Source organism: Polyergus mexicanus, unplaced genomic scaffold, assembly GCF_030449975.1.
Source record: "Polyergus mexicanus isolate NDT 795.1 unplaced genomic scaffold, iyPolMexi1.0 SCAF_84, whole genome shotgun sequence".
Lineage (NCBI taxonomy): Eukaryota > Metazoa > Arthropoda > Insecta > Hymenoptera > Formicidae > Polyergus > Polyergus mexicanus.
Window position 1 is genome coordinate 38,934 of NW_027223404.1, and position 15,655 is coordinate 54,588.

Here is a 15,655-nt window from a genome sequence, read left to right on the forward strand (position 1 = left end):
CTTCATCTGCGTAGTCTGATACGAGCTTTATGCATAAGAAAGTTGATCAATCAATTTCCTTATGCTTATGATTATGCGCTTATGCAAAAGTGTGTGCTCCCCGCTTAATAGTGATTAATTAATCCTGTTTGGATTAACACGTTCATTCGAAAATGCTATAAATTTTGTATCAATTCGTTGCCACTCCGACAAAGCTTGTTGATCGAAATTGGAGTGAAATGAACGCAATCAGTCGCTTCGGTAGAAACTAGACCACTTCTCTGATCTTGGCAGCGTTCCAGTAGCACGCTTTTAACGTTATGAGCATGCTTTGTCCTTGTTCAACTTTCCGTAAATAACAAAGATAGAACGACGCTTTTGCGTATGGCGCGTAAGCGTGCTTTCGGAACGCAGCCCGTAGTCTGGTATAGAGTTTATTGATTGTAATTCGGTGTTTAAATTAAGTATTTATAGCAATTTATAATTGATAATTTCTGCATTGTTGTACTATAGAAAATAATTATATAGAATATTATATGTATATGTAATCTATAATGTTTGAGTGAAAAAAGCGGAAAATTTAAAATTCATATTACCAACTATGCAGGTTAGTTCGCCAACTCAAGCACTTTAAGGATGTATCGGAGCTATCTTAAAATAGTACAATATTGGTGAGGTTGTTTTTTATGTCTTTCTAATGTGCTAAAAAAAGTTCACATTAATTCACTAAACCGTTAACGAGTCATTACAATTTTAATTTTCATTCATTTTTTTTTTTTGTAATAGGCTCAGTTTTTTTGTTTTTCTGTTATAGTCACATCTTTTTCTTAATTTTCCATATTTTTGTTATGCGTTTTTTTTTATACATACCTTTAGTAACAATTTTACCTTTCCAACGATAAGTTGTAATTTAAGTTGTATTTAAGTTGTATTTTCCATCGCGATATGTCAACAACAAACGTAGTCACTAACCTTGCTTTGTGCAATTCTTATTTTATAAAGTTAGATTCAGGGCATTTTCACTCTCAAAAATTTTGTCATATAAATAAGAAACTTCGCAAATAGAGCTAAAATAATATTGAGAAAATAAAAAATATCTTTCTATAAATAAATATGTAATTATACTATCATTTGTGTCATTTATATCTACCTTTACTACACGTAGGGCATAGATATTTAAGAATTTAGAATTTTGGGTACTTTTGTCTATGATTGTATCTCCAATATCCTTAAATGCTTGCACATAAAATTATTAAGGAGATTTAATTAGCATTTGAATGATCTGATTTTCTTTTATTTTCTAGAAAAAAGCCAGAAAAACAAGGCGTCAGCTTTTGGCAGACAAAGCAGCGGTACAGCAACAATTAATTAATAGGGCAAATGCTTTGACAAATCCTTTGGAAACTTTAGACAAGTTTCATGAATATATCATAAAAGATTATACAATAAAACTATCTTGTGTTAAAGCAAGAGATGCACAGCCAGAATGTCTTTCTTGGATATTTGATATCATGGAAAGAAACATGAAAGACATGTATGAACAATCTACTTGGGGCTGGGATGTAGCTGAGAAACAAGCAGAATTAACGGAAGAAATGGCTTGGTATTTAGTAGCATCATGTAATGACAAATTTTTAGGCTTTTCACATTTTCGATTTGATATCGACAATGGCGATGTAGTATTATATTGGTAGGTATTATATGTATACAGGTTACACACACACTTTTATATATATATATATAAATAAATAAAACTGAATGCGTGATAAAAATTAAATATTTATGTGTATATGTATAGCTATGAATTACAATTGGAACCAGAGGTCAGACGTAAAGGTCTTGGCCGTTTTATGATGTCAGCCCTGGAATCTATGGCATATCAGAATCAGATGTTGAAGATTGTTCTAACAGTTTTTAAACGTAATTTGTTGGCGATACAATTCTTCTATACGCTTGGGTAATGGACATTTATCAGTACTATTGCATAGATCAGCACTGTATGATATTTTAATAACATTGACATATTATATTATGATTAAATTTTTTTTGTACTACATTATACATAAAATTTCTACTTATTTTTTAATCATATTACCTAGAATTGTTTAATATTTTTCATACATAATATTGTACAATGTAATACAAGTATAAAATTGCTGTGCAAATTAAGTCTATCTTATAGAATCTATAATTGACTAGTATCAAAGTATTTCCTTTGATAAAGAAATACTATCTTTATATTGATTTACACATGTTCTCACTCAATTCACTAATATTAAATGTAATTATTTAAATTTATATTTTATTTATATTTTGTATTTAATATAGCCTTTCTATATCAGAGAGCAAACAAGTCGAGAACTTGAAGAATCACGTTTAACATTAAATATGTAGTGAATATAGAGAATATGTTACAATCATTCATTCACAATATTCAATCATAAATCTTATAGTAATATCTTTCAGTATAACATTTTTTAAAAACTAAATACATATGCAAAATATCGAAATTATATTTCTTATTATACAGAATACATTCAAGTACACTGACAACATTTGAGATTTAATAAAGAATGACAAATCAAGAGGAAATAGTTACATTAGTTAATTTTATAGCAGCAAAACGCGATGTTCTCGGATATATAGATTGTCTCTTTAAAAATACTTGATTTGACATTTTATTAATTCTCGAATGCTTCTATTATTAATATTGATTTAAAATTCTTCTCTTTATATCTATAAATGTTTTATCTTTACTTAAAAATGCTAAATCAAATACTTTTTAACTTACTCTAGTATAATATAATTATAGTTTATAGTATAAACTAAACAAGACAATTATATATATATATATATATAAACATTAAATCTAATCTATCAGTTGCAAATTTAATAATGAGAAAGTGTAATGTATTATTTTCAGTTTTATGTGCATGCATGCATATACAATTATTAGTTTATCGCATATACATACATACATGTGTATATTGTATGTGCATGAGATAAAATAAAACTATTTATTGAAATCTTTCTATTTTAAATACACATTATATATGTATAATTTAAAAAAGGATAGTTTTCCTATTGCTATATAGTTTGACTAGTATAAATAATGTATATACAGGGTGTCCCAGAATTAGATTGACAAACTTTAGGTGGTTATAAAAGATACCAAACAAGCCAATTTTGTCAATAAACCCGTCAATAATCCGCAAATAAGAAATTCTTGGTGTATGAAACTTCTGTACTTGGAGAGGAAGATCTTCTGGCAAGAGTGATGATTGCTTGTGCACATGTGCAAGTTGTTTTGGAAATATTCTAAGATCCATGAATCTATAAACTGACGATGCAATCTTTGTATGGAAATAAATGGCTGCCATTTCGAACAACTCTGCTGTAAAAATATATTTGAGTTCAAAAACCACTCTAATGCCAAAACGATTCATTTACGAACATGGGTTTATTGACAAAATTGGCTTGTTTTGGTGTCCTTTATAATTTTTTTATCTATGAAGTTTATCGGTCTAATTCTAGAACACCTGTATATTTAAATATCATATTTGTTATATGTGTATAGTCTATGTTCAAATTTTTAATCAAAACGATAACAGTTGTGTTAATTTAATATTGTTTCAGATATAAGTTAGACAATTCGAGTCCAACTTCAGCACATTTGGATTATATAATCTTGAGTAAACAAAATTTACATGGATAAAAAAAAAAAAAAAATAAAACATGCTGGATTTTTCTATTTTTTTCTTGATTAGGACTGTGTTTTATGAAATAAAATCGGCAATATTTGATGGGGGCACAAATTTATAATGGGCGATTTCAGAGATGGTCCAACATTGTGGAATGTAAGGGGCGCTTTACTTATGGTCCAGTCTTCCATGTCATTGAGAAATTTCGTCAAATCAATCTCTCCTGATTCCGAAACATTAAAGTGTCGCAGACGAGAATTGTTGAAGCAAATATCTAACGCTGATTGGTGCAACACCATGCCGATACCTTTGCCGGCACCTTCGGGAATGGGGAACACTCGGAGACTAATGATGTTTAAATCTACTGGAAGATCGTATCGAAGCGGTGAGAAATGCGCGTGCAAATCGAACGGCAGAGAATTGTGAGGATGCAGTGCTATAACTGGATGTAGTAATTCTTCCGAAGCTAAATGGCCACTTAAAGACAACAACCCTGCAGGATGATTTGTTGATGGTACAGTAGAGACACAATTCGTTTCTTTCTTCTCTAAAATTAATGTGAACATGTGATTTGTCAATAGATTGTCCATTATGCCTTGCCCTAATCCTCGATTGTCATCCTGAAGTAATCTTCTATCTTGCATAATCTATTCATAAAAATCAAATATGGCATATTATATATACAATATTAATAAATTTTCTAAGTGTACACATTTTTTTATACATGGATTTGTTCTACTATTTTGTTATAGCTTTATTTTTAAGCTTATATATTTTTGTAAATATTTGTATTTAATTTTCAACTAGATAAAATTTATTTGATTTACCTCAAGTTGACCAGATGCCATAGAGGCTACACCTAATGGCTGTGCTGTGGTGATTGTTAATCTAACTCTTTTATCTTCTATATATGCACTTGCTGCCATTGGATAATAATTGCCTTGTGTGGGAAGCTTTGGAAATCTTTGTCGCCGGATCATCTAAATTTAAAATATATATATTATATCTTAGTAGAAAAAAAAATTCCAAATTTCGTCAAAAATTAATTTGTTTAAATTGCTAAATTTTACATTAAGCCCATTTAAATCCGTGAAGAACTGATCGCCGGATGCGATATCCGTATTGAAACGCATTACAAGTTCGTAATTTTGTGTTTCCGTTATGTCAACTTCATTGAGTATGTGCAATCCAAGTCCATCACTGCTAGGAGAATTGAACAGTGTACAGGTATGTCGCACGTGCGGCAATTCTATGAACACTCTCGATAAAATTGGTCCAGTTACTAAATGAACGATCGTCCTGCTATCCACAAATACTGGATCTGGTTCCGGTTTGTCGGGCAAGAATAAATAAGCACCACTTTTGTCTTTGCCAGAGCCTCTAGTATCATATTTTACAAAATCTAAATGCACAGGAAACGTGACGTTGCCGACTCGAAGAGCTTTTAACAGACCAGACTTTCCGAAAGAGGCGGACAATTCTGGTCGTTGAGTAATCGAGAATTCTTGCATATGCGGTAAAATCGTCAAATGACCGAAACCAGGCACTGAGGGAAGATTAATGTCAGTATTAAAGATGGTGATATTAGCCGGATACACTCCTCTGTATAAAAAAAATAACAGATATATTAAATCTTTAATATACGCATTATTTTATAAAGTGATTCAAAAGAGAAAGAAAAGCATGCTAAAAAAAAGTTAATAACTGAATAATGCTCTGCACTATTGTTGTAAACATTTTTTTGAATCACTTCTTATATATAAACATTTTTATCGCATTTACTTTGTGTACGATGCTTTGTGTAGTGCATGAACTATGTATGTAGTGATACCAAATCCTGGTACAGTAACTAAAAAAGATAGCTCGTATCTAGCCGCAGACAATGCAGCCGAACCAATCCAAACGGGAGATACTTGACACTTGACAATTTGACCTCTTCGATCTGTAACTCTGACAAATGGTGTTGATACAATCAAAGTTTGCACTTTTGTTCTCTGCCTTGGAAGAGAATTGTATAGGATAATCTTTCTCGAAGGATTATCGTCACCAAGATTAAGGACATGTTTCTCACCAGCACTTGTATGATGTGACCTTTAAAAGATAATTATACATTATATCTTTTACCACATATATGAAATATTATCATTTATGAAATGTTTTCATACCTAGTTTCGTCTAATGAGAAGTATACAGTTTCTACATCTATGGATGATACTTGTGGAGTTTTCAATAAATGTGCTATAGATTGTTGAAGTACATGAGCTGAATTATTCAATGCCATTATCATCTTTTGGGCATAATCTATTACAACATTGTCTCTGGCAGTTCCGGTAATTCCATCATGATGTTGAAACAGAGAGTGCCACATTCTGGCCTTGTTCAAACGAGATGCGAGATTTCCTTCCACTAACTGATCATTACCTTTGGCCCAAGCTATAGCAGCTAATACTTCGGATCCTCTTAAAGAACCCAGTAATACACGATCCAATCGTTTGTGAAAAGGCCTACACACACATAAGTTAAGATTATAATAGATTAATTTAAATTACTTACCATCATCAACAGATTTAAGAAATTAAAGATTTTTCTCTCTACCTAGAATTAAAAAAAATTTTTCTACCTAGAGGTATAGTAGCCGCTCCAATAATGATCATCTCTATCCGAATATGTAAAGAAATCGCCGGATAAAGTAGGAAACTCGTTTAAATTGCGTTTCTCTCTGACCGCCTCAAAATAATCGCTCAAAGTTCCAAATTGTATTTGAACATTCAAGTGTTGGTTTGCATTCATGTAATCAAAAAGTTTTTGATAATTGTCATATTGAGCTTCCCACTCGGCGAGATGTGTATATCTAAAATCGTCACCTAAAGGTGCAAGAACCACTTGAGTTTTGAAAAGCTGTGCCTTCTTACGATATTGATCTAACAAAAGCATCGCTCTCTCTGCTATATTTGATTTAGTAATTGTTTTTGGTGGGATTTTCCATGGACAGCTAAGACCAAAATTCTGCATTCTGTAGAAATCAAATTGACAACATATTTTCGGATCTGGTCCACATGTATGAGGAATGTCATAACTGTAAAATGGCATAACATGAGTGAACAATTCTGTGGAGCCATCGTTGTCCCATAATTGTCTCCAGCGAAATTCTAAATTTTTATCTCTGGCCAGTCTCTTTTTGACTGAGTAATGAACTCTTTGTATTAAAAGATTTTCTAAGCCTGAATTCTTTAAGAGATATGGCATAGTGGGAGAGAGACCAAAAGGATCAATAGCCCATCCCGAGTTTGGTGTATAATCTAAATTATACTTTAGCCACTGATGACCCTCAGTTAGTTGTGTGAGTTGAGCAATCCAATGTGATACAGATTCATCAGGCATTACCCATCCTCCTGATACGATTTCCAATTGTCCATCGTGTACTAAGCGACGCACTTCGTCCCTTATTACTTTAGATTGATCGTCCCACCAAAGTTTAAAAAATGATATTTCCGCCCAGATAAACTTGCGTCTTTTATCTTCACTTAGCTTAGTCACCATATTATTCAATATGCTTCTTGTTTGAAATATATAGTACTTTTCAAAAGTATTTAACCACCCAGGATCGTTATGCGAATGAGGCACAACAAACACTTTTAATTTTCTATTAGGATGCCACTGTTTTTCATCATATATAATATTCCAACCTTGTTTCCAGACTCCACCATCTGCATTACCAAACTCTAATTGCTTATACAAATCTAACATTTGTATATCAACTTCTGGAACTTTCTGAATATTAAAATTACACATGAGGCTTTTTCCCATATGTGGAACTGTAATGGAATAATTTGAATGATTAACTGTTTGTATATTTGGTATAAAATTATGTTTGATTTTTGCTGCTTGTTCTTGCAAAGCACTCATAACTTTATGATGTTTGTTAAAATCCTTTTCTAATTTTGTGAGTCTGTTTTCAAAATGGAGCCATTGATTCTAAAAAAAAAAAAAAAAAACAAATAATTTTTACATAACTTGCAGTAAATCTGTTTACAATTGATTTAATGTTAACATACTGTAGGCAGTATTTTTATGACTTACATTATTTATTGAAAGCTTAGAATCTTGCCCAGGTGGGAAGAGAGTCAAATCCATCATTAAATAGATCATCACGCAACAAGCAAGGATCAAGCCTACCCCGAGAATGGCAATGGTCCTTCTGGTTCTCATTGTCATAAATCTTTTTTCTGCATTAAATTTAACGTTTCAATTAAACATTTGTAATTTTTTTTTAATCATAAAACATGAATCAATAATTTATGCTAACTATGATTGAATGTTGAAAGTAAAAGTGAGCTTGTATCTAATTCCTTGATATAATTCTTCTACTATTATAAAGGACTACATGTTAAAAATCAATTTTTAAACGTAAATTTTCAATGAACAGTAAATTTTATGAATTCATCGAGCTTGAGATACTAAGATTATGAATCTCATAAATCAACTTATTTTGAGTTTCGAAAATTTATTCGCTAATTTATATGCAATCTCTGACGATTATTATAATAGCTTTTATTTTGTAATTATGTAAACCATTTTTGATTTGTTAGGAATTTGAGACACTGTTATTTCCAGCAATAATTTAGAAACGTGACACACAACTGTCAGAAACAGATATTCACAGCCTGGATTCTGACAGCCGCTGTCTGTCAACAACAGAAATGCTTTATTTCGTGCTGCATGCGCAGCATAAAGGTGCAATTTTATGTGCAGCAAAGAGGACACATGATCGAAATGGACGAATCAGCGGCCAGTCACTCATTCGTCCATTTTGATCACGTGACCTTTCTGCTGTACGAGTTTGCAGCACATGAAATTGTACCTTAAGTTACCATTTCATGCGCACATAGGTCTAGTTTCCATCGAAGTATTAATTCGCATCTAGTGCGGCGTAGAATCAAATTTAAGTCGATGGAAACACGATTGACTGCGTTCATTTCACTTCCATTTCGATCTACAAGCTTTGTCGGAGTGGCAGCGAATTGACACGAAATTTAGAGCTTCGTAAAGTTAGCCGGACCACTTTAACTTTTCATTAATTAAAATTATCTAATCGTTTGGTGGTCCTTTGGTGATGATTGGTAGTCTAATTAAAAAGTTTGGTGGTCAATCGTCTTTTTTTTATTAAATAATTGAAATATTGGTGTAAAGTTAGCCGGACATTTTCAATGTTTAGTCTAATCGATTAAATCGAAACTTATTCGATGCAGAATCATTAGGTGGTCACAAATCCTCTATTTACAACATTTGGTGGTCCATAATTTATCCAAAAATTAAAAAAAAGCCATATGCAGTTAGGTAGTTGGGATGGCTAACTGAAAACTGCAAAGTTAGCCAAACAAATATATTATTTATCAACCAATTTTGTTCAAATTGGTCTTAAATGAAAGACAATCGTTTGGTGGTGATTGGTATTCTAATTACAACGTTTGATAGTTAATTATTAGGCTACTACGATTATACAACCAGAGAGAAGCCTGAGAGGGGCCACGCCGGCGTTTTTCTTACGACGCTTTAACTAGCCGGTACAGTGGCGCTAACTGGATCCATTTTATGGCCGAGCGGAACTACATGGCCAGATCCACTTTCAGTGCCACGGTAAAACGACCGGGTGGTTCATGTCTCTGCTAGATCCATAATTGTGGATCTCAAAAGCAATGGTGTACTGATATACATATTTCATATTAGTGGCGTTGCATGTGATCTTTTTTCAATTTACTATTTTTATTTTCAGTGTAGTACATATTGAGGACATCGATATATGTAATATATTATTGAAATATTGTTATAGGAATTATAACTCCTATATAATTCCTATAACAATATTTCAATAATATATTACATATATCGATGTCCTCAATATGTACTACACTGAAAATAAAAATAGTAAATTGAAAAAAGATCACATGCAACGCTACTAATATGAAATATGTATATCAGTACACCATTGCTTTTGAGATCCACAATTATGGATCTAGCAGAGACAGGAACCCGGTCGTTATATATATATAATTTTTTTTTTTTGCGAGAGGAGGGAAAATGCCTTATGCATACCTCGCCGGCCGATCCGACGGATTATGTGGGACTCGCACCCACTAAAAACCTCCTTGTTATAATATTTCACACTCATGATCAAGCACAACATTTCAGAAATCACGTTTCGCGTTAGTGACACACACGCATACTCTATATATATATATATATGAAATTTTTATAATAGAACTGATTATTGTTATCCATCAATTATTTTGAGGGCATGTCTTCGAAACGAAAATATGACTTCTTCAAAATAAAAGTTGGAAAATAATATTTTTTAATTTTTTATATCCTTTACCACTTATTTTAAGAGCATGTATGACAAAAAAATTCTTAAAATAAATGTCATTTGAATATTATTAATATATTACTTTAGAATGAAAAAGTAATCTTTAAAATATATACAATATATAAATCTATATAACAAAATTCTTGCGCATTAGCTTTATTTTTAAGGAGTTATAATTGAAATGTTAAATAAATTGTTACAATAGAATTAAGTATTTTTTAGAAAAAGTTTCCTTTCATAAAATTATGTTTTTATGTGGAATGTATATTAAATAAATTGATAACTTTTTATTGATTGATATACGTATATGTATATGTACATTTATATTGGCACTAATGAGCATGATGCAAAGATCGCAATCACAGCTGAAATTATTACATAAATCTCAAACTAGTAGATCTTATCACAAAGAAATCTATATATAATGTAGATTTCTTATAAATAACTGAAAAAAATCAGTTATATTTTTTGACGTCTCTTTTCCCTATTATTTGTATATTGAGACGTTTTATTATTATTTTTAGTGATTTATCAAAATCACTTGTATTTTATATTTGACGGTATTCTTTTGTACCTTGGCCTGTAACATATACATATATACGATAAATTTTATATGTCTCTTATGTATTTTAAATTTCATTATCATTTTATGCATCTCATATTATATCATTCGTAACAAGAAAATGCATTATTTTACAATTTCTCAGCATGATCGTATTAGAACCACTTCTTTATTTATTTTGTGATGAGATCTACTAGTTTATGATTTATGTAATTATTTCAACTGTGATTGCGATCTTCTAAGAAATTAAAAAATTCATGCTTTTTTTTTCATTACTAAATTAATACTAAAGTAATATTGATTGTAAAGTAAAACATGATTTGCAGGCATTTTTCATAATGAATTCAGTATCATGATATATAATAGCACAATAAACATTTTTTATACACATATAATGACAAAACTGCAAGATGCATAAAATAATAAAGAAAAAAACGTACATACACATATATATTTTTAAATGTATCAATTTTTTTATATGATATTTATCGCGCATATATTATTATATATACGTTATGTTATTAACTTTTTTCTTTTTCTGCCTTTTACTTATCTTTTTGAATATCGTAATCATTCTCTAGGGAGAAATTACATGATCAATACTCAAATTTTTTATTGAAATTATAATATATATATATTACTATTTATTTTTTTTATTTTATTTCTTGCTCCATATCATGTTTTTTTCTTTTATCTATCTTTATTGATATACTTTTCACTTGTTTAAAAATTTTTTAACTTTTTTACAGGAAGGTATATTAGCTGTTTTTGCAGCACGATTATTATATCTTGTACGGGAATATAATTTTATGGTAATCATATATTTTAACGTTTGTATCCGGTGATCATAACACTTTCCATTTTTATCTAGCCATTGTGGATGTGTTTTATATATACATTCAGTCACAATTTTATTAAGAATCTGTTTAGATGCCCAGTGATATTGCCATGTACGATTGAATGCTATCAACTGTGTTTTAGTAATATTTATAAATGAAGTTATTGGGCGCACTAATTTTGTCACTGTTGGAGCATCTTCATCTTCATTTAGATATTCGCGAAATTCAATATATTTTTCATTTGCTGTCGATTCATCCATAGGAGTTTTCATCATATCATTGCGACAATGATTACAGTTGCTTTTTGCAATACTTCGTCGCGCCACAAATCCAGCGAAATATGCGATAGCATTTTCATTATAACTGCTGTCAAGTGAATTTATACTTTCAATTTCCTCGATATCACATTCTTTGAAAAATATATTTACATCTTCAATAAACAATTCATTTTCAGGTTTGTCATATTCTACATTAGCATTTACATTCAAAAAATTTTCAATCTTTTTCATGAGTTGACTTGGTTGACTTATTAGAGTTTCAATTTCTGGACATTGAACATTGCCTTTGTCACTGGTTTGAATATATCCTGTAGAAAGTATATGTCTAATAGATAATCGAATCATTCTTGCGGTTGGATTGGGGTTAAATCCTCCACGTTGTCTTAGTTTCGAAAATAAATGTTCCACTGAATCTTGATTACATAATCCTGTTGCAAGCTCAAATCCTTCATGCTGACTTGAAAGATTTTTAAAAATTGCGAGAATAGCTTTTATAATTAAAGCAAAGGAATCTAAAACAAGGAATTTGGCTTATATTTTCTGCTGACCTAGACCACCTTGAGCACCATTTGACAAAATCTGTTAATAGATTTTCAATATCTGGATTTTTGGAAGATAATGGTCGTTTACCGCCAAATGAAATATTGAGACTGTAAGCGTTGCATGCATCAATAACGTTATTTAAGCGCTCTGCAAAATCTTCTGTTGCTTCCCACGTAATTGTATTTAATTCTTTTTCGTGGCCAGTTGTTTTTATAGCAGCAGCAAAAATATGGCTAAATATCTGGAATGCTCTTTTCACATTCATTGATTCAAAACTATTTGGACGAATGTGTGCTTCTGTTATATGAGATAATAAATTTGAACCTCCTTTTGTAGCGTTATCGATGGACCATGTCATTTCAAAATCTGAATACGACGCGATAATCTTACTATCACAGTAAATATTTCTATGTGTTCTGAGGAAACTTGCTAACTTTTTACTAGATGTGGGAAGTCAAATGATGCATAATATTTTTTTCCATTATAAATAAAAAATGGATTTTCTGTATTAATACAAAGTTGAACATAAGCACTTTGATTACACGCGCCTTGATTACACGTAACAAGTTGCACATCAGCACCAGTTTCGCTCAATCTGTCTAAACATTCTTTCAATAATGTTATAATTTCATCTGCTTTCATGCATTTTCCTGGGAGAAAATATGCTAATGGCTGTCGCCAAGCATGATGCGCATTTAAGCTATCTAAACAAAAAGCAAATACACATTTGGCTCTTTCTGATTTTCTTCCTAAAGGTCCAAGATCAACAAGACCTTCTATTTCATCTAATTTATATGAATATTCTTCGTAAGATTTTATCGCCATTTCATCCCATTTTAAAACACACACTTTTTCGTCCATTGGTACATGAGTGATTTTTTCTTTCAATTTTTGAAATATGAAATCACAAAATCCTGGTCGTACATCATATTCTTCTAGCCATCTTCTAATAGTTCGTTGTGCAGGTAAGTTACAACCTGCTTTTCTTAACCGACAGAAAGCAGCGGCTGAATAATAATATAATTGTTTTGTTAGATTTTTTTCTTCCTCTGTATATGCTGCATTTGGTGTATGCAGTTGCAAATTTATCATAGCTTTTGCAACAGGATGTAGATTTTGTTCATCTATCAATTTTTTTATTATCTTTTTCTTTTGCTTATTATTTTTCGGCGTTTTACGTGTTCATACAGTAGAATGTAATCGATATTTTAAATCTCTTATCTGTTTTCGTAATCGAATATTTTCCAATTTTAAGGAATTAATTGTAGTATATAATTTACGTATTGTTGTCATATTCTTTTCTTCGTTTTTACTTTCATTTGACGGAAGAGAGGTAAGAACTCTTTCATGCATAGGCAGCTGAAGGAGATTATTTTTTTCGTCCTCTGTATTTTTATGTAATGGAACAGGCGTGAGAGTTCGTTTATGTGTAGGCGGCTCAAGGTATATCCATTCTGTAATGTCTTCCATAGAAGTATCAAAATATAAATTAGGTGCTTGATAATATTGTAACAGACGGCGTTTCATGAGATTCTCTATACTATTTTTTATAAAAATAGAATTAGATGATGTTGATGTGGCAACTTTCTCTATAGATTCCATTTCTTTCATATTTATTTCTTCACAATAAGCCATTTCTTTATTTCGTATGCTTTTGCTTCTTTCATCATTTTGTATATTTTTATTTGATAAAATAATTTTATTAAAAAAAATAGGTATTGCGTTTCGTTTCAAACCTTTATTGGCAATGAAAGAATCTTCAGAGAAATGATCCTCGCACAATTCCGCACGTCTAATTGAGCTGGAAGTCCACTCTTGTAATTTAGTATTTCCTGCAAAAGATTTGAAAATTATATGGTTATATGTTCGCTCGCTATTTTTTTATTGGGCATAACTATTTAATATTTAATTATGAAAACATATGATTTTATAATGTTGTAAATCTGATTTTTTGTGATCAAAATTGATAATAAATGTGCATTGAGTATATTTGAAAAATAATATATGTTGCAATGTTTTTTCAGATATGTAGAGATACATATAAAACAGACAAAAATAATACATATATAAATACAACATATGAAGAAAGAAACACTGTTTATTATTATGCTTTAATTTTGCAAAAATAGTTATAGCAAAATTTCTAAAATATTACTAAGTATATAAAAAAAATTTCTTATATCTCAATGTTTAATGAAAATAGTGATAATATGCCTCCTTCCCTTTTTATATAAATAATAAAATATAAGAAGCAAAAAGAATTTAATTAATTAATTAATTAATTTTCATATGAAGAATTATTTATATTGACTAAACATTGATTAAAACAGAGAAAGATATTTATTATTTTATCATTTAATAAAAAGAAATAATGACATAAAAAAGCTAATGCTATGGCACACAAAATGCATCGAGGCAACTACGTAGAAAAATAAGGTGTATATTAAAATATAATGATAAAGATCGTATTTAAAAATATTTGTAAGTAACAGTTTTTTTTATGATCAAAACTTTTTCCTATTTTAAAACATGCCTCGCGTATATATTATGATTAGTTTATTAGTTAATTAGATATACTTTTAATTATATTATAACTGCTTAACTGATTATTTTGATTAATAATTATTTACAATAATTTTTATATATCTCAATAAATTCTTTTGATTAAATTTTTTGAAGTGAAATAATATTAAAAACTTTATATGCGGTTTGTTATTATAATTAACTTTTTATTTAATACATCACATTGATAAATGGATAGAGCAACAAAAAAGATAAATGAAGTATAAGGAATATAGGATGTTATTAAAAAGTCCATATAATAAAGGTATATAAAATTAAAATTATAAAAATTATTATAGAATTAAAGAGAGAGAGTGGTAGTAATTTATATTTATCACTCCTATACTTTTGTTCCCATTTTCTTGCTCTTCATCTTCCTCCTTTTCCTCTTTGCGTCCCACGTCCTCCTCGTCATCCTCCTCTTCTTCTCGCACTTGTAATTGGGTTTAATAAAATTTCATTTAATTCTTCTTTCTAAAACATAAAATATATATGAAAAACATAACGAAGCATACTTGAACAAAAAACCAATAGGATTAAAATTAATAAACTATAATGAAAGCAATAAACTATTCTATATATATATATATATATATATATATATATATATATATATATATATATATATAATATGTGTATATATATTGTACTGTTATAATATTTATCATTTATCATAATAGGAAAAGATTAAAAACAACGGAATTTTTTGTAAATCATACAAAGATTATAATGTACAAAAAAGAAATTGCATTCTTTAACATAATTGTTTTGCGCATTTTAATGTATTATTAAATTACATATAATTAATATATTAAATATATAACATT

The 15,655-nt window shown here is 29.9% G+C and overlaps 3 protein-coding genes across 7 annotated transcripts; 1 reads left to right on the forward strand and 2 right to left on the reverse strand.

Annotated features, from left to right (window-relative positions):
- The first annotated feature begins 306 nt into the window (after positions 1 to 306).
- On the forward strand, positions 307 to 4,409 carry Naa40 (N-alpha-acetyltransferase 40). 2 transcript variants are annotated; one of them, XR_011448644.1, is made up of 5 exons: positions 307 to 586; positions 1,284 to 1,669; positions 1,778 to 1,936; positions 3,616 to 3,836; positions 3,924 to 4,409. XR_011448644.1 is itself a non-coding variant. In XM_070314955.1 (4 exons), exons 1-4 carry the CDS (start codon positions 581 to 583, stop codon positions 3,692 to 3,694), a joined length of 630 nt encoding a protein of 209 aa, XP_070171056.1. In that variant the 5' UTR covers positions 307 to 580; the 3' UTR covers positions 3,695 to 4,408. The 2 variants fall into 2 exon arrangements, 1 of the variants encoding a protein (XP_070171056.1); XM_070314955.1 differs by having other exon boundaries at positions 3,616 to 4,408.
- Positions 1,741 to 8,396, reverse strand: Alpha-man-iia (alpha-mannosidase 2). 4 transcript variants are annotated; one of them, XM_070314951.1, is made up of 8 exons: positions 8,253 to 8,396; positions 7,761 to 7,906; positions 6,301 to 7,655; positions 5,846 to 6,184; positions 5,463 to 5,771; positions 4,751 to 5,282; positions 4,508 to 4,660; positions 1,741 to 4,327 (listed from the first exon to the last, which is right to left on the reverse strand). In XM_070314951.1, the coding sequence occupies exons 2-8, from the start codon at positions 7,893 to 7,895 to the stop codon at positions 3,743 to 3,745; spliced, it is 3,408 nt and encodes a 1,135-aa protein (XP_070171052.1). In that variant the 5' UTR covers positions 7,896 to 7,906; positions 8,253 to 8,396; the 3' UTR covers positions 1,741 to 3,742. The 4 variants fall into 4 exon arrangements, with proteins under 4 accessions (XP_070171052.1, XP_070171054.1, XP_070171053.1 ...); XM_070314953.1 differs by having other exon boundaries at positions 8,342 to 8,361; XM_070314952.1 differs by lacking the exon at positions 8,253 to 8,396 and adding an exon at positions 7,987 to 8,238.
- A 2,925-nt stretch (positions 8,397 to 11,321) lies between these two features.
- On the reverse strand, positions 11,322 to 12,068 carry LOC138944077 (uncharacterized). Its single transcript, XM_070314945.1, has one exon. The coding sequence runs from the start codon at positions 12,066 to 12,068 to the stop codon at positions 11,322 to 11,324; it is 747 nt and encodes a 248-aa protein (XP_070171046.1).
- Positions 12,069 to 15,655: the final 3,587 nt, after the last annotated feature.

Excerpts from the sequence above, each read along its gene's own strand:
- LOC138944077 (XM_070314945.1), bottom strand. The coding sequence starts at position 12,068 with ATGATTCGATTATCTATTAGACATATACTTTCTACAGGATATATTCAA.
- Naa40 (XM_070314955.1), top strand. Across the intron at positions 1,670-1,777 it reads GGCGATGTAGTATTATATTG|CTATGAATTACAATTGGAAC; the intron begins GTAGGTATTATA and ends GTATATGTATAG. Across the intron at positions 1,937-3,615 it reads CAATTCTTCTATACGCTTGG|ATATAAGTTAGACAATTCGA; the intron begins GTAATGGACATT and ends ATATTGTTTCAG.
- Alpha-man-iia (XM_070314951.1), bottom strand. The coding sequence starts at position 7,895 with ATGACAATGAGAACCAGAAGGACCATTGCCATTCTCGGGGTAGGCTTG. Across the intron at positions 6,185-6,300 it reads AGCGGCTACTATACCTCTAG|GCCTTTTCACAAACGATTGG; the intron begins GTAGAAAAATTT and ends ATGTGTGTGTAG. Across the intron at positions 5,772-5,845 it reads TTCTCATTAGACGAAACTAG|GTCACATCATACAAGTGCTG; the intron begins GTATGAAAACAT and ends TATCTTTTAAAG.